The sequence below is a fragment of the Bubalus bubalis genome, chromosome X, assembly GCF_019923935.1.
Source record: "Bubalus bubalis isolate 160015118507 breed Murrah chromosome X, NDDB_SH_1, whole genome shotgun sequence".
In the NCBI taxonomy this organism is placed as follows: domain Eukaryota; kingdom Metazoa; phylum Chordata; class Mammalia; order Artiodactyla; family Bovidae; genus Bubalus; species Bubalus bubalis.
Genome location: NC_059181.1, coordinates 29,236,129 through 29,259,137, shown reverse-complemented (window position 1 = coordinate 29,259,137; position 23,009 = coordinate 29,236,129). Strand labels below are relative to the sequence as shown.

Sequence of the window (23,009 nt, the reverse complement as noted above, 5' to 3'; positions counted from 1 at the left end):
GGTGAAATTATATCCCATTGTCTGTGTCTACCATATTTTTTTATCCATATTTCTGTTGGTAGAGATTTGGGTTGTTACCATATCTTGGCTATTGTAAATAATGGTGCAATGAACACAGGAGTGAAGATGTCTCTTTGAGATACTGACTTCACTTCCTTAGGATGTACAATTGACCCTTGAGCCATGTGGAGGGAGGTTAGAGGCACCAATCCCCCATGCAGTCAAAAATAACTGTATACTTTTCACTCTGCCCAAACTTAACTACTAATAACCTACTGTTGACTGGAAGCCGTACATATTTTGTATGTATAAGTATTTTCTACTGTAATCTTACAATAAAGTAAGGTAGAGAAACTAAAATTTTCTTAAGAAAATCGTAAGAGAAAATATATTCACAGTACTGTATTTAGCAATACTGTAAGTTTACAGCATCCATTTATAATAATTGTCTGTCAGTACCTGCTGCTGCTGCTAAGTTGCTTCAGTCGTGTCCGACTCTGTGCGACCCCTTTTAGATGGCAGCCCACCAGGCTCCCCCGTCCCTGGGATTCTCCAGGCAAGAACACTGGAGTGGGTTGCCATTTCCTTCTCCAATGCATGAAAGTGAAAAGCGAAAGTGAAGTCGCTCAGTCATGTCCGACTCTTCGTGACCCCATGGACTGCAGCCTACCAGGCTCCTCCATCCATGGGATTTTCCAGGCAAGAGTACTGGAGTGGGGTGCCATTTCCTTCTCCAGGGAATCTTCCCAACTCAGGGATCGAACCTGGGTCTCCCACATTCCAGGCAGATGCTTTAACCTCTGAGCCACCCACAAAAGACTATAGATACAAAAAACTAAATATCAAAAATAAAAATATAATGTGAAAAGAAATTCATATTTAGTTACAGGTATAATGAATGATTCAAGCTTTGATAATGAAGCAGCAGCAATATGACTGCTCTATAGTAGCCTAGTGTAATCGATAGGATTGCTTCATGGTTGCCAAGCATATACAGTAATGAATGAATCACTAAAAATTTTTATAGCATTCACTATTATGGTAGTACTTATAATACAGTACTGAAAACATTGTTACTTTCAGAGAAAACACTTACCTGTGATGACAGGCTGATGTGAAGTTTATCCATTGACAAAAGAGAGGTAGGACACTGTGCAGTAATATAATTCTTTGAAAGTAAAGCTATAAAACAGTAAGAAAATGAATACATTATTAGTTTTATATTAAATATCTTCACCTTCTGCCTATGTAACGGTAGACTATGCACTTCAATACAAGTCTTGTACGTGATGTTCTACATGACAAATACTTAGCTGGTGGTGATGAGGAAGGTGATGACACAGAAACATCTCATACAGTCCTTGCCTACAGTTATTAGCTCTTAGCACAAAGAGACACACATACTTACTCAAGAGATAAGTTTATTACCTGTATGGCATGACGATTATTTACTGCTCATTGAGTGGAAGTGGGTCATCGTGAAGGTCGTCATTCCCATCACCATCACACTGAGTAGGCTGAGGAGGAGGAGGATAAAGAGGAGAGGTTGAGCTTGATGAATGGCAGAGATGGAAGAGTGGAGGGGATGGAAGGGGAGGCAGAAGAAGCAGGCACACTCAGTGTACCTTTATGGAAATACATTGTAATTTCTGCTAAAAATGTTTCTGTGTTATCAGTCCTCCATCCACCATTTGCTTTCATTTCAGTGCCTTTATCATAGAAGGGTCCATGCCATACAAGAGTCAAAGCAGTCGTGAGTACTCTGAACACTTCTGCCAGATTGTCTAATGTCAATTTGTTTTCTGGCACTGCTTCTTCTATGTTTTATTCTTCATCATCCAGCTCTGGTTTGGAACCAATCATGTCCATCAAGTTGTATTCTGTTAATTTCTCTGCTGTAATGACTGTTAGCCCTTGGATTGTTCCAGGATCCATATTTTGAGACTCTTCACCCCCTCCCACCTTTTCATGCTATATCCACAGTCTCTTTCATGATTTCCTTGACTGACTCTGTCACAAACCCTGTGAAGGAATACACAACACCTGGACAGTTTTCTTTAGCAGGAATTTATTGTTTGGGCTTTCATGGGCTTTTGTGTGTGTGTGTGTGTGTGTGTGTGTGTGTGTGTGTGTGTGACAACAATCGTATCTTCAGTCGTGTAATCCTTCCAGACTTCATGATGTTCCATCAGGGTTCTCTTCCATAGCATTGACAATCATTTCCATAGAGTACCGTGTGTAATGACCCTTAAAGGTCCCTTTGACCCTCTGACCTATAGGCTGACTTAGAGATGTGTTTAGGGGAAAGGAGACACTGACACCTTCAGTGTTGGACGCATGGGGTTCTGGGTGGCCAAGGCATTGTCCAATATCAAAAGAATTTTAAAAGGCAATCAGTAACCAGCAAGGTACTTCCTGAATTCAGGGATGAAGCACTGATGACACCAATCCCCCCAAAGGTTCCTGCTGTCTGGCTTTCTCGTTGTACAGCCAAAAGACTGACAGATGGTGTTTATCGTTTCCCTTGAAGGCTCAGGGTTAGTAGCTCTATAGGTTAGGGGAGTCCTGATCATTTGCACAAAAACCTGATGCCATTTGCACAAAATCATAGAACTAACCTATCTCATTCTGTCTCAAATCCTGGAGTTCACTTCCCTTTCTTACCAATGCATGTACTTTGTGGCATTTCCCCCAGAATAGGGCACTTTCATCTGCATTAAAACCTGTCCAGACAGATCTGTTTTCTCAGTGATTTTCTTTTTTAAAATTTTCTTGGAGTACAGTTGATTTACAATGTTGTGTTAGTTGCAGGTGTACTGCAAAGTGATTCAGTGATATATATACGTATATCCATTCTTTTAAAGAATCTTTTGTCATATAAATTATCATAGAATATTGAGTTTCCTGCTCTATACAGTAGATCCTTGTTGGTTATCTACCTTAAATACAGTAGTATGTATATGTTCATCCCAAGCTCCTGATTTATCCCTCACTACCATGTTTCCTCTTTGGTAACCATAAGTTAATTTTTGAGATCTGTTCAGTCTGTTTCTATTTTGTAAATAAGTTGCTTTGTATCAATTTTTTAAAATTATATTTCCACATATGAGTGATGTGATATCTGTCTTTGACTTCACTTAATATGAGAATCTCAAGGATGTGCATTGTCTCCACTTTTATTCAACGTGATTTCAGAAGTCCTAGCTGTGGCAATCAGAGAAGAGAAGAAATAAAAGGAATCCAAGTTGGAAAACCACTAAAACTGGCACTGTTTGCAGATGGCATGAAACTAGACATAGAAAAGCCTAAAGATGCTACCAGAAAAATACTAGAGCTCATCAATGAATTGGTAAATTTGCAGGATACAAGATTAATACCCAGTGATTTTCTTAATGGCATCTGGGAACACATCTGTTGCCTGTTGATTTCGCAAAAGCTGCTTCTCCTATTATTTTGATATTTTAAGTCAAACCTCTTTCTAAATTTGTCAGGCCATCCTTTGCTGCCATTAAATTCTCCAGCTTTAGATCCTTCACCCCCACCTTTTGCTTTAGGTTGTCATAATGACTTTGATTTTTCTTCAATCATATTAGAGTCTATAGATATGCCTTGCTTATAGCAATCCTGCACCCACATACAAGCTATATTTTAAACACAAGATAAAAATGTAGTTCACAAAAAGCACAAGATTTTCACACCTGCTGGTGTAGCTGCAGTGTTGGCTTCTTAAATTTCCTGTTCTTTTTCTTACAGTGGTCCTTATGCTGGATTCATTCATCTTGAAATGGTGGCAACCATGACTGCAGACCCAAACTGTGGTACACAACAAGCAATTCAACTTTTTTGCATAATATCGTGACTTCTCTCTGCTTCTTTAAAGCACTTCCAGCACCACTAGGGGCACTTCATTTGAGTCCTATGGTGTTATTCAAGGTTATGGTATTGTACTAAACACAATGAGAAATACCCATGGACCATCAGTGATCACTTTGAGATCACAGTTTACTATAGAAATTGCTCATCAGGGATGAACAGTGCTATTCATGTTCCATAAGTGTATGGGTACATAACTTTTGATAAATTTAATCCTTTTATATTTGTGTATATTTTATGGTAGTGATAAAATAGACTAGCATCTACATAAATTTTATGCATCCATGACAGCTTTTTCTTAATCTTTTTATATTTCTAGGCTATGTGAGTCACCTGTTTTTTCAAGTCATCTCAAATCTCTGAATAGTTTTCCAATGTATTTATTGAAAAAAATTCATCTATATGTGGACCTGCACAGTTCAAATTTGTGTGGTTCAAGGGTCGACTACATACAAAGAAGTGGCAATGCTGAGTCGTACGATAGTTACAGTTGTGATTTTCTGAGGAACCTCCACGCTTCTTTTCCATAGTGGCTGTGCCAATTTATATTCCCAGCAACTGTGTGCAAAGGTTCCCTTTTCTCAACACCCTTGCCAAAACGTGTTCTCACTTGGCTTTTTGATAATAGCTCTCCCAACAGGTATGAGGTGATCTCTTACTGTGGTGTGGATTATCATCTCTCTGGTGGTTAGTGATGCTGAGCTCCTTTTCATATAGCTGTTGGCCATTTGTATGTCTTCTTTGGAAAATATTTAGGTTCTTTGCTCCTTTTTTAGTTATTTTCAATTAATTAGTCTGTTATTGAGTTGTCTGAGTTCCTTTTATATTAATTTATCAGATATATGGCTTGCAAACTTTTTCTCCTATTCCACCTTTTCATGTAGTTGATTGTTTCCATTGCTATACAGAATCTTTTTAATTTGATGTAGTGCCATTTATTTTTGTTTTTCTTGCCTGTGTTTCTGTTGTCAAATTAAAAACAACAACAACAACAACAAAACTAAAATCCCCAGAACATTGCCAAGACAAATGACAAAGCGTTCTCCCCTATGTTTTCTTCTAACTGTTTTAAGGTTTCTGATCTCATTTTTAAGTCTTAAATCCATTTTACATTTTTTTGAGTATGATGTAAGATACGACTCCAGTTTGATACTTTTCATGCAAATATTCAGTTTTCTCAACACTATTTGTTGACGGAGGATACTGTCTTTTTCACTGTGTATTCTTAGTGCCTTTGTCAAAGATTACTTGACTATATGTGCATGGTTGTATTTCTAGGCTCTATTCTGTTCCATTGGTCTGTGTATCTATGTATATGCTGGTATCATATTGTCTTGAACAAAGGCAAGAAGAGCCAGGCTTCCACCTTTGCTCGTCTTTCTCAACATTATTTTGTCTATCCAAGGTCTTTTGTGGTTTCATAAGAATTTTAGCATTTCTATTTCTCTGGAAAATTCCAGTGGAATTATGACACACAGTACATTAAGTCTGTAGATCACTTTGGGCAGTATGGATATTTTAACAGTATGACTTCTTCCAATCCATATACTTGGGACATCTTTTTATTTGTGTCTTTTCCAATTTGTTCCATCAGTGTCTTGTTGCCTTCAGTGTATAGATATTTCACTTCCTGGATTAAATTTATTTCTAAGTATTTTATTCTTTTTGACATATTTGAAATAGAACTGTTTTCTTAATTTCTTTTTCAGATAGTTTGTTGTCAGTATTTAGAAACACAACTCACTTTTCTGTGTTATTTTGTGTCCTGCACCTTTCTTGAATACATTTCTTAGTACTAACAGTTTCCTGGACACTCAAAACATTCACCCCACTGTCACTTTCCCCTACCAGGAAAGGTCGCAATCTCTTTTGGTACCAAGCTGTACCAGCCCCAGACAGGGGGTGATGCCAATAGAGTCAAGTCACTGTGCTTATGCATTGCAAGTGCAGCTGATCTAAGTTTTATGCTTACCTGTGGTACTGCAATTTCGTAATTGGGTTCTAGACCTTCTATAAAGGTTTTTTGTTACTTACACAATTTTAACATCTGGGCTGCTGAGGGGAAACAGGGGCTGGGAATTCCTGTTCCACTGTATTGCAGATGCCACACAGTCAAGACCCTTTTCTTTATTTCCTGATATCAACAATTTCACTTAGTCTTCATTCACATTGGCAAGAAACTCCCAATACGTTTGACATGTTATCTTTCTCTGAATCACAGAGATTCAAGGATTTCTGATTCATTATCTGATTCATTATAGAAAATACCAAAAGCTTTATCCTTATACTGAAAAACAGTAATAAATGGGATATACTTTGTTCATAAACACAGATACGGGAGTCAAACCTTCAATTACAAGGAAGAATATTTCAATACTATGAAAAAGAAAGCCCTAAGCAGAAAAAGATACATATCCCAGTTACTGAAGTCAAGCAAGAGCAAAAAAAGACATACAATGTATTCCCTTAAGCTCCATCTTGGCACTCAATTACTTGGAATACTTACTTCTCTTTTCAACCTCAAGATGAAGGATCTGCACTGGATGTCACTATGTGGGAGGAGCTGGAGGACTTAGATCTGGAATGTGCCCTGCCCATGGCAGTAGCGCTCCCTCTTACCTCTCAAGGCCTCTCTCTACCTCATCCTATGATGGAATTCAGGACCTCCGAGGGCTGACAGCAGCAAGTGGACACTACAGAACCCCAGTGGTTCTGGGTGGCTATTTCTTTCACTTCTTATTAAGGGGCTTCACATATATATTTGACAATTCCTACTCTGACCTGAGATTGCCCTCCTTAGACAAAAGGTTTCAAGTCCCTGACAACTATACTGTGACAACAGACAAAAGAGATGTTCAGCTTGAGAGCTCTGCCTGAAGCCTCTTACACCTAGTATTCTGGGGTGTTGCATTCCTCGGTCCAGGTGCATGGTGTCCTCCTATAGGCCCTTGCCCCTTTGATTAAAGGCTTCTTAGGAAATGCCACATCCCTGAAAAGCCCCGATCAGTTTCCCTACTCCAAACCTTGCAGGGGAGTCCCTGTCCTACGAGTGATGAGAGATGGGAAAATCCATGGCATAAGTAAGGGGGTCCAGATAGAGACCTGTGAGGGAAACAAAACGTGGTAACCTGTCCCTTCTCTCTTTCGGCCAGACTTCTCAGGGAACCTCTGTTCTAATAAACTTTATATTTTAGATCTAATAGATATGTCTTTATACAAAGAAATGGCTTGTGAGCTTATCTGAATCTTTAAAGCTTTCAGATCTTTTAAGCTTATCTGAGGCCTAATATGGGCTTCCCTGGTAGCTCAGATGGTAAAGCGTCTGCCTGCAATGCGGGAGAGGCCTAATATGTATGGATAGATGATCAGCGAATAATATCTCTTTTTTTCCTCTCTTCATATGTCACATATATTTTTCTTTTATTATTGCTCTGGCTATGTATTACAATATAAGAGTTGGACATGAGAGTCCCTCTTCTTATTGCTTCAGATACATTTCGCAGTAATGAGAATAAAAAGGGAATTAAGGGCATAAGGTCAGCTCAGGCTTGCAGGAGTGAGAGGGTGAGCTTTAGACTAACTCAAATCAAGGACCTATGACCATCACTGTCACTTACCAGCCATGGGAAGTTTGTCACGTTATTAAACTGAGAGTGCCTCAGCTTTTTAACTGTGAATTGACTGTGCTAAGCCTGGTCTGGAAGGACTGGTGGCCTTGGTGCTAACTGTAAATAAAGTATCTGCCACAGTGCCTAGCAGGCACCATATCCCTCCCTTTTCATGACGGGTGGCTGCACTTTCCAACAAAGATCTGACCTTCCTTATGCCTGATACAGGGCTTCCCTGGTGGTTCAATGGTAGAGTATCCACCCGTGGTACAGGAACCGCAGGAGACATAGATTTGATCCCTGGGTTGGGAAGATCCCCTGGGGGAGGAAATGGCAACCCACTTCAGAATTCTTCCCTGGAAAATCTCATGGACAGAGGGGCCTCGTGGGCTACAGTCCATGGTGTCACAAAAGTGTCAGACATGACTTAGCAATTCAATAATAACAAAAAGGCGTGATATAAAGAAGTTAGGGAGAGTGCTGACAGCCATGCCCTAATCTTCTAGAACTGACTTCAAAGGGCAGGTCATGACTCTCTTTTGTCCCTTCTATTCAAGGATGGGTAGTCTCCACTCGGGCTCCACAATTTGAATTCTGGTGGGGCCTGGGGAATCCCCTCCTTCTTGACCTCCTCATAGTAAGACCAATACCTCCCTGTGAGCCTGAAAGAAATAAGGGTGGCCTTCACTAGCCATGCCTGCCAATAGTCTCACAAGGATGAAAGCTCTGGAAGCTGCTTGAGGACGACAGATGGTTCCCCTCCGGGTCCCATATTTGACTCTCAGCAAAGCCCAAGATTCCCTCTTGTTAACATGGGTCACCACCATCAGATCAAAACCCTAACTTTCCTGCTACTCCTCGGTCAGAACTGAAGGGCCCCTTGGCCTGATAACTCTGCCTGGGGCCTTGTAACTGACAGTAGGGAGGATTCTGTGTGGACATCCTGGTATGTGTGTTCCCACATTCTTTATCATCCTCAATTTGACTTGGAAATAACCTGGAAATATTCCCTGAATTGCCTTAACGCTTCTCCAGTCAGGCCCACAATTCCCTGAGACTCTCAAGGTAGAAGTGCAATTTGCCTCATGGGCCACTCAGCCCATGGTCTACCAAGGCTAACAGGAGTAGAAGGAATATGTTCTGCCCCCACTGTTTTGAGGCAGGTAGTCTTTTCAGTCTTCAGGGTCCTTACCTTGACTTCTGGCACAACCTGGAAATCATCCTTCTACTGAGCTTCAGCTGCTCCCTTTGATCAGGATGAGGTTCCTTACCTCCATGTGATCCTCTGGGAGGAAGTGAGTAGTACTCACCATGTCAGCAGGCCTAAGTGGCATAGTCTCAGGCCTGACAACAGGGACAGTGCCCTCTGTAGCCCCCTTCTTTCTGGGAGGGATCCTTCGCTGTCGGTCAGCATCATCAGTTGACTCCTGTTAGGAACGGGGTACCCTTCCTCAGCTGATAGAGGCTCCCTCCATTAGCCCAAGGAGTTTAAGGCACTGAAGCCATTCATCTCCAGAAAATAAGGGATAAACCTAGTCTGAAAGCCCTAGCTGAAAAGCTTGTTCCCTCCCAGGGCCCATTATATTTGTAGGACTTTCTAAGAATTTATCTTTAATGGGGTAGTTGGCTGACACACTCCTCATACAGGACTGTGCAAATGTCATGCCTGGGATTTCCACTCTCTGATGAAGAGCCAGCCTATAAATCAACGTCCACATCTCCTTGACACCCTCCAGGCAGAAGTCAGGGGGTCCTTGAGCTGGGCAGCACTTATGCCTCCCAGGGCTAACTGGAGAGTGGGGACTAAGTGTAGCCCGGTTGGCTGGGGATGAGGGGCTTCCATATCCACACCCTGGGTCTTCAATTTGCACTCTTCCTGGGGCTCTATTCTCCGCTGATCTGAGGCTGAGGACTCTGCTGATTCCCAATGTCCCCACCTTCCCGGGACCTGGACTGAAGGCATTAACCACAGCAGCCTGGATTTTTCTGGACTTTATGGGATTGCCAATGAGGACAGGTCTTTACAGGTTGCTACCGTTGTGGCTGGGTCTTTCTATCACCCTCATTCACGTTAATCACCATCAATTCTGAGAGATTGATCCTCACTCCTATCCAACCTCAGAACTCTGCCCCAACACCAAGTTGCTTAGGTCTCTGAGAAGCCTGAAGAATAAGAGAGGCTCTGCTTTGCCTAACAGTTCTGAGATCTTCTGTGTCTGAGTGCAGTCAGGAATGCTGTTCCAGTGAGCACTCCCTTCTTTTCTGGTGTGTTGCTCTCCTTAATCCTCCTACATGGGGTCCTCATCTTGCTTGCTGTGTCTTGGATTAAAGGCCTCTGGGGAAATTATACATCTCTGCAAACTCTTGAGCTGTGTTTGCTCTGCAGTGCTACAGAGAATGGGTCCCTGTCCTAGGAGTGATGGGAGATGGAGAAGCTATAGCCCAAGGCAGGAGTTCCAGGACAGGTGGTCACCCATCAGGGAAAAAAGTACATTAATCTATCTCCTCATCAGACAGGTGAAGATTCTCATGCTATTTCTGATAGATATACTTTCTACCCGGAGAAGGCAATGGCACCCCACTCCAGTACTCCTGCCTGGAAAATCCCATGGACGGAGGAGCCCGGTGGGCTGCAGTCCATGGGGTCGCTGAGGGTCGGACACGACTGAGCGACTTCACTTTCACTTTTCACTTTCATGCACTGGAGAGGGAAATGGCAACCCACTCCAGTGTTCTTGCCTGGAGAATCCCAGGGATGGGGGAGCCTGGTGGGCTGCCGTCTATGGGGTCACACAGAGTCGGACACAACTGAAGTGACTTAGCAGTAACAGCAGTATACTTTCTACCGCAAGAGACTGTAATCATGATATGGAGAACCCTTGGTCTTCAGAGGTTATCTAATATGGTCAATGTACATGCTTATGCTGGCACCAAACACTGTGTCATTAATCTGTGAATAATGAATAATGGGTATGTATTTTTTGTTAAATATATTTGGTATTCTTACTGCTCTGGCTACACATTCTGATCCAGTAGCTTGAGCACAAGGGCATTCCTTTTATCACCTAGAACAAATTTTGAAGTGCTGAGAAAAACCCTGAAATAAAAGATACAGGGTGGGGACTTTTCTGGTGGTCCAGGGGCTAGGACTCCAAGCTCCCAACGCAGGGGACCCAGGTTCGATCCCTGGTCAGGGAAGTAGACCCCATGTGCCATGCCACAACTAAGAGTCAGTACAGCCAAATAAATAAGAAAAAGGAAATGAAATATCAAATGTTAAAAGTACTTTTTTTAAAAAAAGACAAGGGTATGTCTTGGGGTCGGGGGTGAAAATAGTATGAGTGCTACAGTAGATTATAGAGCAAGAGTCTAGCCCCAGCTCTGTCATTTACCACCCTGAAGTATTTCAGCAAAAATCAAACACTGTCTCTATGCGCCTCGGGCTCTCCAGCATGAACTGTGTTTGATAGGCCCTGTCCTATTCGACTGGTGGAATATATGTTTTTACAGAAAGCATCTGTCATGGTGCTTGACTCTACTGAGACATTAGGGGCAATGGCAGTTATTACTATGATTATCTTGACCCCAGATAATCAGCTGGGACTACATCAGCTGGTATTCTTTTTTTTTTTTTTTTTTTTTTTTTGCATCTAAGAGATATCAGTTACTATGCAGCATTCTAACTGAAGGGGGAAAAAAAAATATCCAACCTCCTGAATCTAGCAAAAATTCTGCCTAGCAATGAAAATGAAGTAATGTGCTGTTTCCAACCACACTTTACCCTTTTTTCTTTTTCTTCTTGAGGTAGAGAGCATCTCAGCCTCTTCCATAGAATGACAGCTTCTCTGAGAGACTATAATTGAATGGGAAGAGGCTGGGACATTTTTGACTAAATATCACCAGTATAAGAATGAAGACTTCTTAAGAGCAGATGCTCAATTAATGTTTGTGTAAAAGAAGAACCACGAATAAATCATTTGTGATAATTTATATTCTCAAACATTCTTGAAAAACATAAGCAGATTCAGATATATAACTTTTACCTTTAAAAAAGGGAGACTAAACAGAGAGGAAAGTAAACCAAAAACTGACTAGCTTTCAGCTATATCTCTATTTATGTATCAATGTTCTGAGCCTCTCTTAGTGTGGTGTCTTTCACATTTCTAAGCATATTCTTTTTTTTTTTTTTTTATCCAGGATTCAGAAAGCTGTAGTGGATCAGATGGGCAGTCTAAGCATATTCTTATCCTAAAGTGATGTTATTCTCATCCTGGATCACAAGTGGTTTAAGGATTTCCAATATGTATTTCAAAAAACAAAACTCTTACTCCTAAATCTAACAAACAGCAAACAATGTGTCCCCAGGTAAATAATATACTTCTATCATTAAACTAAATAAAGTTTCTGTTGAGAAAAGTAATACTGAAAATTTGGGGGGGAAGTCAACAAGTTATTGATGCATATTAGGAACACAGGTTCACAGGCTTTTCCAACCACAAAGTGAAGAACGGGCTTCAGACCACACTAGGGGCGAGATGACCGGCTGGATGAGGAATGGAGTGGGCACTGGCCGAGGCAGAAGTGCTAGCACTGGCTGAGACAGTAGGACCAGGCTAGGCCAAAGCAGAAATGCCACACTGGGCCATGGCTGACATGTCAGACCTGGCTGAGTTCAAACTGCCAACCCTTGCTGCAGCAGAAGTGCCAGGTCTGGCCAAGGTAGAAGGGTCAGCACTGACTGAGGCAGAAGGGCCAGTACTGGCCAAGGCTTAAATACAAGCCATAGCTGCAGCAGAAGTGCCAGGTCTGGCCAAGGCAGAAGGGCTGGCACTGGCGGAGGCAGAAGGTCTGGCACTGGCTGAGGCAGAAGGGCCGGCACTGGCTGAGGCAGAAGGGCCAGGCCTGGTCCATGCATACATGTCAGCCCTGGCTGGAGCAGAAGTGCCAGGTCTGGCCAAGGTAGAAGGGTCAGAACTGGCTGAGGCAGAAGGCCCAGTCCTGGCTGGAGCAGAAGTGCCAGGTCTGGCCAAGGCAGAAGGGCCAGCACTGGCCAAGGTAGAGGGGCCAGTACTGGCCGAGGCAGAAGGGCCAGAACTGGCCCTGGTAGACATGTCAGCCCTGGCTGGAACAGAAGAGCCAGGTCTGGCCAAGGTAGAAGGGTCACCACTGGCCAAGGCAGAAGTGCAAGCCGTCGCTGCAGCACAAGTGTCAGGTCGGGCCAAGGCAGAAGGGCCAGCACTGTCCAAGGCAGAAGGGTCAGCCCTGGCAGAGGCAAAAGGGCAAGCCCTCGCTGCAGCAGAAGTGCCAGGTCTGGCCAAGGCAGAAGGGCCAGCACTGTCCAAGGCAGAAGGGTCAGCCCTGGCAGAGGCAAAAGGGCAAGCCCTCGCTGCAGCAGAAGTGCCAGGTCTGGCCAAGGCAGAAGGGCCAGCACTGTCCAAGGCAGAAGGGTCAGCCCTGGAAGAGGCAAAAGGGCAAGCCCTCGCTGCAGCAGAAGTGCCAGGTCTGGCCAAGGCAGAAGGGCCAGCACTGGACGAGGCAAAAGGGCAAGCCCTAGCTGCAGCAGAAGTGCCAGGTCTGGCCGAGGCAGAAGGGCCAGCATGGGCTGAGGCAGAAGGGCCAGCACTGGCCGAGGCCTAATTGCAAGCCCTGGCTGCAGCAGAAGTGCCTGGTCTGGCTAAGGTAGAAGGGTCAGAACTGGCTGAGGCAGAAGGGCCAGCACTGGCCGAGGCCTAATTGCAAGCCCTGGCTGCAGCAGAAGTGCCTGGTCTGGCTAAGGTAGAAGGGTCAGAACTGGCCAAGGCATAAGGGCCAGCACTGGCCAATGCAGAAGGGCCAGTACTGGCCGAGGCAGAAGGGCCGGCACTGGCCGAGGCAGAAGGGCCAGGTCTGGCCCTGGCAGACATGTCAGCCTGCGTCATCGCAGAAGGGCCGGCACTGGCTGAGGCAGAAGGGCCAGGCCTGGTTCTGGCATACATGTCAGCCCTGGTTGGAGCAGAAGTGCCAGGTCTGGCCAAGGTAGAAGGGTCAGCACTGGCAGAGGCAGAAGGACCAGCCCTGGCTGGAATAGTAGTGCCAGGTCTGACCAAGGCACAGGAGCCAGCATTGGCCGAGGCAGAAGAGCCAGCACTGGCTGCAACAGAAGTGCCAGTTCTGGCCAAGGCAGAGGGGCCAGCACTGGCCGAGGCACAAGGGCCAGTACTGGCTGAGGCAGAAGTGCCAGGCCTGGCCCTGGCAGACATGTTAGCCCTGGCTGGAGCAGAAGTGCCAGGTCTGGCCAAGGCAAAAGGGCCGGCACTGGCTGAGGCAGAAGGGCCAGGTCTGGCCCTGGCAGACATATCAGCCCTGGTCAAGGCAGAAGGGCCGGCACTGGCTGAGGCAGAAGGGCCAGGCCTGATCCTGGCATACATGTCAGCCCTGGCTGGAGCAGAAGTGCCAGGTCTGGCTGGCCAAGGCAGAAGAGCCAGCACTGGCTAAGGCAGAAGGGCCAGCAGTGGCTGAGGCAGAAGGGCGAAGCCTGGCCCTGGTAGACATGTTAGCCATGGCCAAGGCCGAAGTGCCAGCCCTGGCTGCAGCAGAAGTGCCAGGTCTGGCCAAGGCAGAAGGGCCAGCACTGGCCCTGGCAGACATGTCACCCTGGCTGGAACAGAAGAGCCAGGTCTGGCCAAGGCAGAAGGATCAGCACTGCAGAGGCAGAAGGGCCAGCCCAGGCTGCAGCAGAAGTGCCAGGTCTGGCTAAGGCAGAGGGGCCAGCACTGACCAAGGCAGAAGGGCCAGTACTGGCCGAAGCAGAAGGGTCAGAACTGGCTGAGGCAGAAGGGCCAAGCCTGGCCTTGGCAGACGTGTCAGCACTGGCTGAGGCCTAAGTGCCAGCCCTGGCTGCAGCAGAGTGCCAGCTCTGGCCAAGGCAGAGGGGCCAGCACAGGCTGATGCAGAAAGGCCATCACTGGCTGAGGCAGAAGGGCGAGGCCTGGCCCTGGCAGACATGTTAGCCCTGGTCGAGGCAGAAGGGACGGCACTGGCTGAGGCAGAAGGTCCAGGCCTGGCCCTGGCATACATGTCAGCCCTGGCTAGATCAGAAGTGCCAGGTCTGGCCAAGGCAGAAGAGCCAGCACTGACCTAGGCCGAACTGCCAGCCCAGGCTACAACAGAAGTGCCAGGCCTGGCCTTGGCAGACATGTCAGCACTGGCCGAGGCCAAAGTGCCAGCCCTGGCTGCAGCAGAAGGGCCAGGTCTGGCCAAGGCAGAAGGGCTAGCACTGGCCAAGGCAGAAGGGCCAGGTCTGGCCAAGGCAAAAAGGCCAGCAATGGCCAAGGCAGAAGGGCTGGCGCTGGCTGAGACAGAAGGGCCAAGCCTGGCCCTGGCAGACATGTCAGCCCTGGATGCAGCAGAAGTGCCAAGTCTGGCAAGGCAGAAGGGCCAGCACTGGCCGAGGCAAAAGGGCCAAGCCTGGCCCTGGCAGACATGTCAGCCCTGGCTGTGGCCGAAGTGCCAGCCCTGGCTGCAGCAGAAGTGGGAGGCCTGGCCTTGGCAGACATGTCAGCACTGGCCGAGGCCAAAGTGCCAGCCCTGGCTGCAGCAGAAGTGCCTGGTCTGGCCAAGGCAGAGGGGCCAGCACTGGCTGAGGCAGAAGGGCCAGGCGTTGCCATGGAAGACATGTCAGCCCTGGCTGCAGCAGAATTGCCATTCTGGCCGTGGCAGAAGGGCCAGCACTGGCTGAGGCAGAAGGGCCAGGCCTGGCCCTGGCAGACATGTCAGCACTGGCCGAGGCCAAAGTGCTAGCCCTGGCTGCACCATATGTACCAGGTCTGGCCAAGGCAGAAGGGCCAGCCCTGGCTGAGGCAAAAGTGCCAGGTCTGGCCAAGGCAGAAGGGCCAGCCATGTCTGCAGCAGAAGTGCCAAGTCTGGCCAAGGCCGAAGGGCCAGCACTGACCAAGGCAAAAGGGCCAGGCCTGGCCCTGGCAGACATGTCAGCCCTGGCCAAGGCCGAAGTGCCAGCCCTGGCTGTAGCATGAGTGCCAGGTCTGGCCAAGGCAGAAGGGCCAACACTGGCCGAGGCAAAAGTGCCAGGCCTGGCCTTGGCAGACATGTCAGCCCTGGCCGAGGCTGAAGTGCCAGCCCTGGCTGCAGCAGAAGTGCCATGTCTGGCCAAAGCAGAAGAGCCAGCCCTGGCTGGGCTGAAGTGCCAGCCCTGGCTGCAGCAGAAGTGCCAGGCCTGGCTTTGGCAGACATGTCAGCACTGGCCGAGGCCAAAGTGCCATCCCCGGTTGCAGCAGCAGTACCAGGTCTGGACAAGGCGGGGGCCATCACTGGCTGAGGAAGAAGGGCCAGGCCTGGCCCTGGCAGACATGTCAGCACTGGCCGAGACCAAAGTGCCAGCCCTGGCTGCACCAGAAGTGCCAGGTCTGGCCAAGGCAGAAGGTCCAGCACTGGCCGAGGCAGAAGGGCCAGAACTGGCCCTTGCAGACATGTCAGCCCTGGCCGAGGCTGATGTGCCAGGTCTGGCTGAGGCAGGATGGCCAGCACTGTCCTAGGTAGGAGGGCCGGGCCGGGCATGGCAGACATATCAGCCCTAGCTGCAGCAGAAGTGCCAGGTCTGGCCGAGTCAGAAAGTCCAGCACTGGCCAAGTGAGGGCCAGTGCTGACTGAGGCAGAAGGGCCAGTCCCGGCTGCAGCTTTGGCTCCAGAGCTCTCTACCTCCTCTCTCCAAGAGTCCTCATAATGTGGCAGTAAGGTGTCGGGGACTGAATCATTGACCTTCGTCAAAATCTGCAGGACTTTTGTCTTGCTGTTTTCTATGAGGGCTTTAGGACCCCACAGGAACTCATAGCGAGGGGGATTGCTGCCAGGCACCTGGTTGTATTCCAGGTACTCTTCCTTCACCAGATCTTCTGTGATGAGCTTCCTGGTGTCTCCAAAGATGAAGTGCATTCTTCCATCATAGATGCCCAGAATATTCAGGAACTTCCAGACCTCCTCCTCAGAGGTGCGATGGCCATTCAGGTAGATGACACCCAGCAGAGGCATCAGAAGACCATTCTTTGGCAGCCCCCAGTCACCTCTCATAGACTCACTGTCGCTGAGATCTAGGTTGCTCACCAGGGTATAGCAGTGACTGTTGGGCCTGACTTCCTTCAGCACCATGCCAAACACCATCTCCATCTGCTCAGAGGCCCTGCTGAGGATCTCAGGGAATTGCTCCCTGTAACTTCTGTAGATAACCTTCAGCATGTCTGACCTCTTAATGAGCTCCCTCATCTTATACTTAAACAGCATGTACCGCACCAAACTCTCTGACTCCCTGGTCAGAAGATCTGTGTGACAGCTCTCAGCAGCAGCTGAGGCCTGGGAGGAATTTTCACCTTCCTGAACTTGGCCCTCAGCACCTACACCAGATCTTGAGCGTGCTGCACTACCTATACCATATCTTGAGCGTGCTGCGCCACCGACACCAGATCTTGAGCGTGCTGCGCCACCGACACCAGATCTTGAGCGTGCTGCGCCACCGACACCAGATCTTTTGCGTATAGCACCTGCAGCAGCACTGGTGCTGCCTTGGGCTCCCTGAGGCCCCTTCGGGGTGCCAGCAACAGACGAGCTTGAGGGAGCGCTCTCTGAATCAGGAGGGGAGGAGGAGGCGGTCTCTTCTCCCCGAGATGTGGTAGCCTGATCATGAAGACCCTGGGTCTTAGCCTGGTCCTGGTGACGTTTCTCACGAGCACGGTGCTTACTCTTCTGCCCACGAGGCATGATGGCTGTGGTCAGGGACCGCAGGCAGGGGTCTGGGCCAATAGACAGGAGATTGGGGCACCTGGAGGATGGAGAATGGGGTGACATGAGCACCTTAAAACAGGGAGATTCTACCTTGGCTTAATCAAAGGCCGCCTCTGCAGGTGTCCTTGAGGACACTGCCCTAGGAACCCACAAGCCTCCTGTTTTCCTGCTCAGCCTGTCCCCTGAGAATCCCAGAGGAAGAACAGAGGCCTTACTTTTCCTCTGCGTCCTCTCAGCCCTGCTTTGGATTTACTGAGGTGACAGCAGGGGCTGGCAGTGGGGTCCTCTCAGCTCATCTTCAGTATTATCACATCAAGTCCTAGTGGAGCCTGGGCACCCTTCTCTCTGCTACTCTGATGCAGACACTTCAGACCTCCACATGATCCAGAAGCAAGTGAAGGGATGCCTCAGTCTACCTCCCTCCCAGGAGATACCCAGTGCTGAGAGCTCAGTAAGGTCTTTTCTACCCTGAGTTCACTGGGATCATCATTCCTGGTCCTTACCTTGGCTCCTTAAAACGCTGGGCACTATTCTCCACTTGCTGATTGGTGGCTGCACCTTCAGACTAGACATTTCCCCTCCCCTAGACTTGGTATAAAACAGTAAAGCAGATGTTCAACCTCACAGCACATCCCTGAGATTTCCTGGGCTGAAATCCAAGGGTTGGGACGCATGCTCTGAGTCTTCACTCAGGTTCCTCAACTGAGCTCCTGGCAGAGAACCTCCTCTTTCTCCTGAACTGATACCTATGTGATAGTAAAAGCCAATCACCCTGTGTCCCAACAGGAGGAAGAGAAGATGGCCTCATCTTCCCAAACAGGGTCTCCTAAGAATGGAAGCTGTTGCAGGCAGCTTGATGTTCCTGTGGTCCCATCCAAGATCCCAATTCAAAGTTAAAATTTTTTTTGCTCCTCTTTTCTTCTATATGTCTTTTTTAAAACAAATTTATTTATTTTTAACGGAAGGATAATATCTTTACAATATTGTGTTATCTTCTGCCCCACATCAATATGAATCAGCCATAGGTATACTGTATATCCCCCCCCTTTCAAAACTCTCTCCCACCTCCCACCCCATCCCAACCCTCTTAAGCTGTCAGAGAACTGGCTTTGAGCTCCCTGAGTCACAAAACTAATTCCCACTGGTTATTTATTTTACATATGGTAATGTGTACATTTTCAATGTTACTCTCTCAATCTGCCCCTCCCACTCCTTCCCCCACTGTGTCCATGAGTGTGTTCTCTATGTCTGCATCTCCAGGCTGCCCTGCAAAGAGGTTCATCAGTATCATCTTTCTGGATTCAATATAAATGCATTAATATATGATATTGGCTTTCCTCTTTCTGACTTAATTCACTCTGCATAAAAAACTAGGAATAAAACTACCACATGAGCCAACAATCCCACTACTGGGCATATACCCCAAGGAAAGGGTAATGGAAAAAGACACTTGTACTCAAATGTTCACTGCAGCACTATTTACAATAGCCAGGGCATGGAAGTAACCAAGGTCTACATTTGACTCATGACAGGGTCTAAGAGTTCTCCCTCTGCTGAACACTCCCTTCGCTGACCACTCCTTAGCCCAAACTGGGGACCGAAAGGATGACGACAGGGAGGATTTGGTCCGAATGATGTGGTGTGGAACATCCCCATAGCCCCCGAGGTTCTCACCATGACCCTTCCAAATCTGAAAGCCTCCCTTGCCAACCTGAGGCTGCCTCCTTTGACCTGGTCGCTCACTTCCCTGAGATGTCCGGGCAAGGGTCATGTCAAAACGCCCAATTCTCCCAGGCCTGAAAACAGGGCTGGCATTTTATGCAGCCCCGTTTCTTATGGAAGTGGCAGCCATCCTTACTCAGCGTCACAACCATGAATCATGTTGGGGACTAGCTCCCTTTGTTGAACTGGTTTTATTCTGTTAGAGCAAGGCTGTCACTTCACCAAAACCACCTCCAGTGGACACCAGGGGGCACCACAGTTAGCCAGTTTACCCGAGGCCTCCTAGAGCCCAGTATAGGGGACTCGCTCAGTGTGGCCCCCTTGCAGTGTCGAACCCTGCTCCTCAGCCCTCAGGGCCATTATCTAGGTCCTAGACCACCTCCGGGGGTAGAATCTGGGCCTACCCCCACAGACCAACGCCTTAGCCTGAGACACTCTAGACCACATCCAGCCTATAGCTCAGAGGGGCCCACAAGAGCCATATCACAGGGGTGGGATGTGGATGGGTCACTTTTATTACTGGGAGGGTTGGGAAAGTCCCTTCAGCCACATTCAGGTCCTCACCTTGGTTCCAGAGGAGTCCTGGACCCTAAGTCTCTGCCATAGGGTCGCTGCAGCTACCGGTCGAGCTCCTTGCCTTCGAAGCGGAAGTGGAGGGAGCTGCGTACGGTCCTACGTGAGGTCGCCCGGGGTCGACGGCAAGGGCGGTGTGCCACGGGAACCCCGGTAGCTCAATATTCATCCATCCCTGGATTTTCTCTCAGGGTCCTCCGTGTGCAGTTTATCAGAGCCCCAAACGCCTCCATCTATGAACACAAGTCCTACAGCCCTCAAACAAAGCCCTTGCCTTCCCAAGTCTCTGCTACTGCTGCTGCTATGTCTCTTCAGTCATGTCCAACTCTGTACGACTCCATAGATGTAAGCCCACCAGGCTACCCCATCCCTGGGATTCTCCAGGCAAGAACACTGGAGTGGGTTGCCGTTTCCTTCTCCAACCTAAGTCCCTAGTGGAAGGTATCAGGGCACTGCTCTGAGAATCTCTGCTTGTCAGGAGGGGCACCACTCTGTAAGCCTCCCTCTTTGGGGAGAGATCCTCTCATTAGCACTGATCGTCCTCACCTTAAGTCCAGTTATGGTCAAGATGACACCCCTCTGCAGATCTGGGGCCCTATCCTGCTAGAGAAGGCCTTGCCCTCCCTGAGTTCACACAGGTGGAATGAGGGGACCACTCAGAAGTAGCTCTTCTTTCAGAGCTAAGAATTTACAGAATGCTGTTTGGCTCCCTCTCCAGGGGTCCCCCACATCATTGTCATCTGAGGTCCTGCTTGGGCTCAGATTCATCCACCCACGAAACTAGGCTGATCCTATTAGACAGAGGCCTCACCTCACTGAGAATTTCCAGACTGAAATCAACCTGACATCTGTGCCCTGAGCTTCTCGGGGAGCACAGCGACAGAGATTTTCCAGGGCCTCCTTCGATGCAGTGTGTGCTACTGTGAGTGCACTTTCACATCCTCACATTGATACGTGATGAAACCTGTAAATCTACTCTCTGCTTTATGAAGCTGCTTGTCTTACATCAAGGTCCTAGTCTCTTCGAGAATTCCAAGTTGGAAGTCAGGGTGACCCTCATGTGATTGTAGTCCATCAGGGCCTCTGAGAATAGACAGTGGGGATGCAACTTGAGTCCTTCTGTATTCCTCTTGCTCAGCATCCTCACTACATCCACCACAGCCTGGGACCGCTCCTTCTACTAATGTAAGATACCTCTTTGGGTGACCACTATAATCAGGAGTCATTGTCTCCACAGTCCTCTTTTATGGAGTTCTGATATCAGCTTCTGTCGCTTGATTAAAGGCTTCCTGCGAAATGCATATTCCTACAACACTTGAGCAGATACCCTCTAGCAAATCTTGGAGAAAACGAGTCTCAGTCCCAAAAGTGATGTAAGATTAGGAAAATGCAGCAGAAATCAAGGAACTCAGGACAGATGTTATGCTGTCAGAGAAAAAGAGCTGATATATTCCTTCTCTTCAGCCAGATTTTGGGTGTCTGCTTAGTTCCTCAGTCATGTCCTACTCTTTGCAACCCCATGGACTGTAGCCTGCCAGGCTCCTCTGTCCATGGGGATTCTCCAGGCAAGAATCCTGGAGTGAGTTGCTCTCCTCCAGCGGATGTACCAAACCCAGGAATCAAACCCAGGACTCCCACATTGCAGGTGGATCCTTACTTTCCGAGCCACCAGATTTAGGGTGGTTCTAAAATCTTTACTTTCAGGACCCTCCTGTTGGTCCAGTGGTTAAGACTCTGTACTCCCAATGCAGGGGGCCCAGGTTTGATCCCTGGTCAGGTAATTGGATCCCACATACCAGAACTAAGAGTTCATGTGCCACAACTAAAACTTTCACATGCCACAACTAAAGAGCCTGCATGTGGCAACAAAGATCTTGAGTGTCACAGCTAAGACTCAGAGCAGCCAAAAATAAATGTTTAATTAAAAAAATTAAGTATTTACTTTCTACATAGAAGCATATCACCTGATACTCTTGTAAGCCCTTGATGACTTGAGGGTGTCTGAATTTGCACATGCAGATAATCATATGGTTACTGAGCATTATCTCTTTCTCTCCTGTATCTCTCTTAATTATTTTGGTTATGTGCTATGTGGCAATATTGATGGTAGGAGAGTTTAGGGGAGAGTGGATACATGTATGTGTATGGGTGAGTCCCTTCACTGTTCATCTGAAACTGTCACAATATGGTTAATCAGCTATCCCAAAGCAAAAAATAAAAGTTCAAATTATGAAAAACAAAACTGTGCTTCCAGTGCAAGGGATATGAGTTCAAACCCTGGTTGTGGAATTAAGATCCCATGTTTCAAGGGGCGGTCCTAAGTTGGCAGAAGAATAGGATGGGGAGACCAATTTCTCCCCCACAAATTCATCGAAAGAAAATTTGAATGTTGAGAAAATTCCAAAAAAACACTTCTGAATGATGGCAGAGGACATCAGACACCTAGAAAGGCAGCCTATTGTCTTCGAAAGGAGGTACGACAAAATATAAAAGATCAAAAGAGAAAAAAAAGAGGTAGGGATGGAGATCCGTCCCAGGAAGGGAGTCTTAAAAAAGAGAGAAGATTCCAAACACAAGGAAACACTCTCACTGGCAGGTCTGTTGCGAGCCTTGGAATCTCAGAGGGCAACATAACTGGGAGAAAAATTAAATAAATAAATACATAAATAATTAAACCCACAGATTACATGCATAATGGCAACTCCCAGCAGAACAGCAGCCCAGACACTCGCATCTGCCACTAGCAAGCGGGGGGCTGGACAGGGAGGGGTGGGCTGCATTGCTTAGGGTAAGGACCCCGGGCCTGAATACCCCAAGGGCAACTGAGGGAACTAAATTGAGACAGCAACCCAGACTGTGGGATAGCTATCCTGCAAAAAGCCATAACCTAAGACACTGCCAGTCCTGCTCACAGAGCAAAGGACTGAGCAGAGCAGTCCGGCTGTGGATTGGCCCATCCCCCACTGGAGACAGGCAGGCGAGGGCAGCCAGAGCCAGAAGGGGGCAATTGCAGCTCCAGAGAGGCATCCTCTACCAAACTGTAAGCAGGCTTCATTGCTAACCAAGACTTCTTGGGATTCTGAATGGTTGACATCCACCAGGAGGGTCACAGCCAGACATCAGCTCCCCAGAAGAGACACATGGCACACCTGAGAAGACGTGCCCATTGTACACCCAGAAAACTGAGCAGCTGGGACAGGGGAAGCGATATGATGCAGCCTCCAACTGGGGGCAACTGTGCTTGCCAGTACCTGGTCACCTGAGCTGCTCGGACCTGGGACGGGCACAAAACGCTGGCCCAACCAAGTCTGGGCCTTTGTCGAGTACCCGAGAACCTGAACCTGAGAGGCTTAGACCGGGGAAGTGCATGCAACCCAGGCCCCGCCTCAGATAGTTCCCGGCAGAGCAAACTAGAGCCTGAGCAGTGTAGACTGGGAAAGCACACACACCGCGAGCGTGGGC

The 23,009-nt window shown here is 47.8% G+C and overlaps 3 protein-coding genes across 4 annotated transcripts in view; all 3 read right to left on the bottom strand.

Annotated features, from left to right (window-relative positions):
* The window catches only part of LOC112582139 (melanoma-associated antigen B2), a 119,099-nt gene that overhangs the window by 35,652 nt on the left and 60,438 nt on the right, over positions 1-23,009 (bottom strand). The gene's annotated exons all lie outside the window — the stretch shown is intronic.
* The window catches only part of LOC123331936 (melanoma-associated antigen B2-like), a 175,316-nt gene that overhangs the window by 129,815 nt on the left and 22,492 nt on the right, over positions 1-23,009 (bottom strand). The gene's annotated exons all lie outside the window — the stretch shown is intronic.
* On the bottom strand, positions 12,251-17,269 carry LOC102405093 (melanoma-associated antigen B2-like). Its single transcript, XM_044936466.2, has 3 exons — positions 16,955-17,269; positions 16,126-16,864; positions 12,251-12,389 (listed from the first exon to the last, which is right to left on the bottom strand). The coding sequence occupies exons 1-3, from the start codon at positions 17,226-17,228 to the stop codon at positions 12,251-12,253; spliced, it is 1,152 nt and encodes a 383-aa protein (XP_044792401.2). The 5' UTR covers positions 17,229-17,269.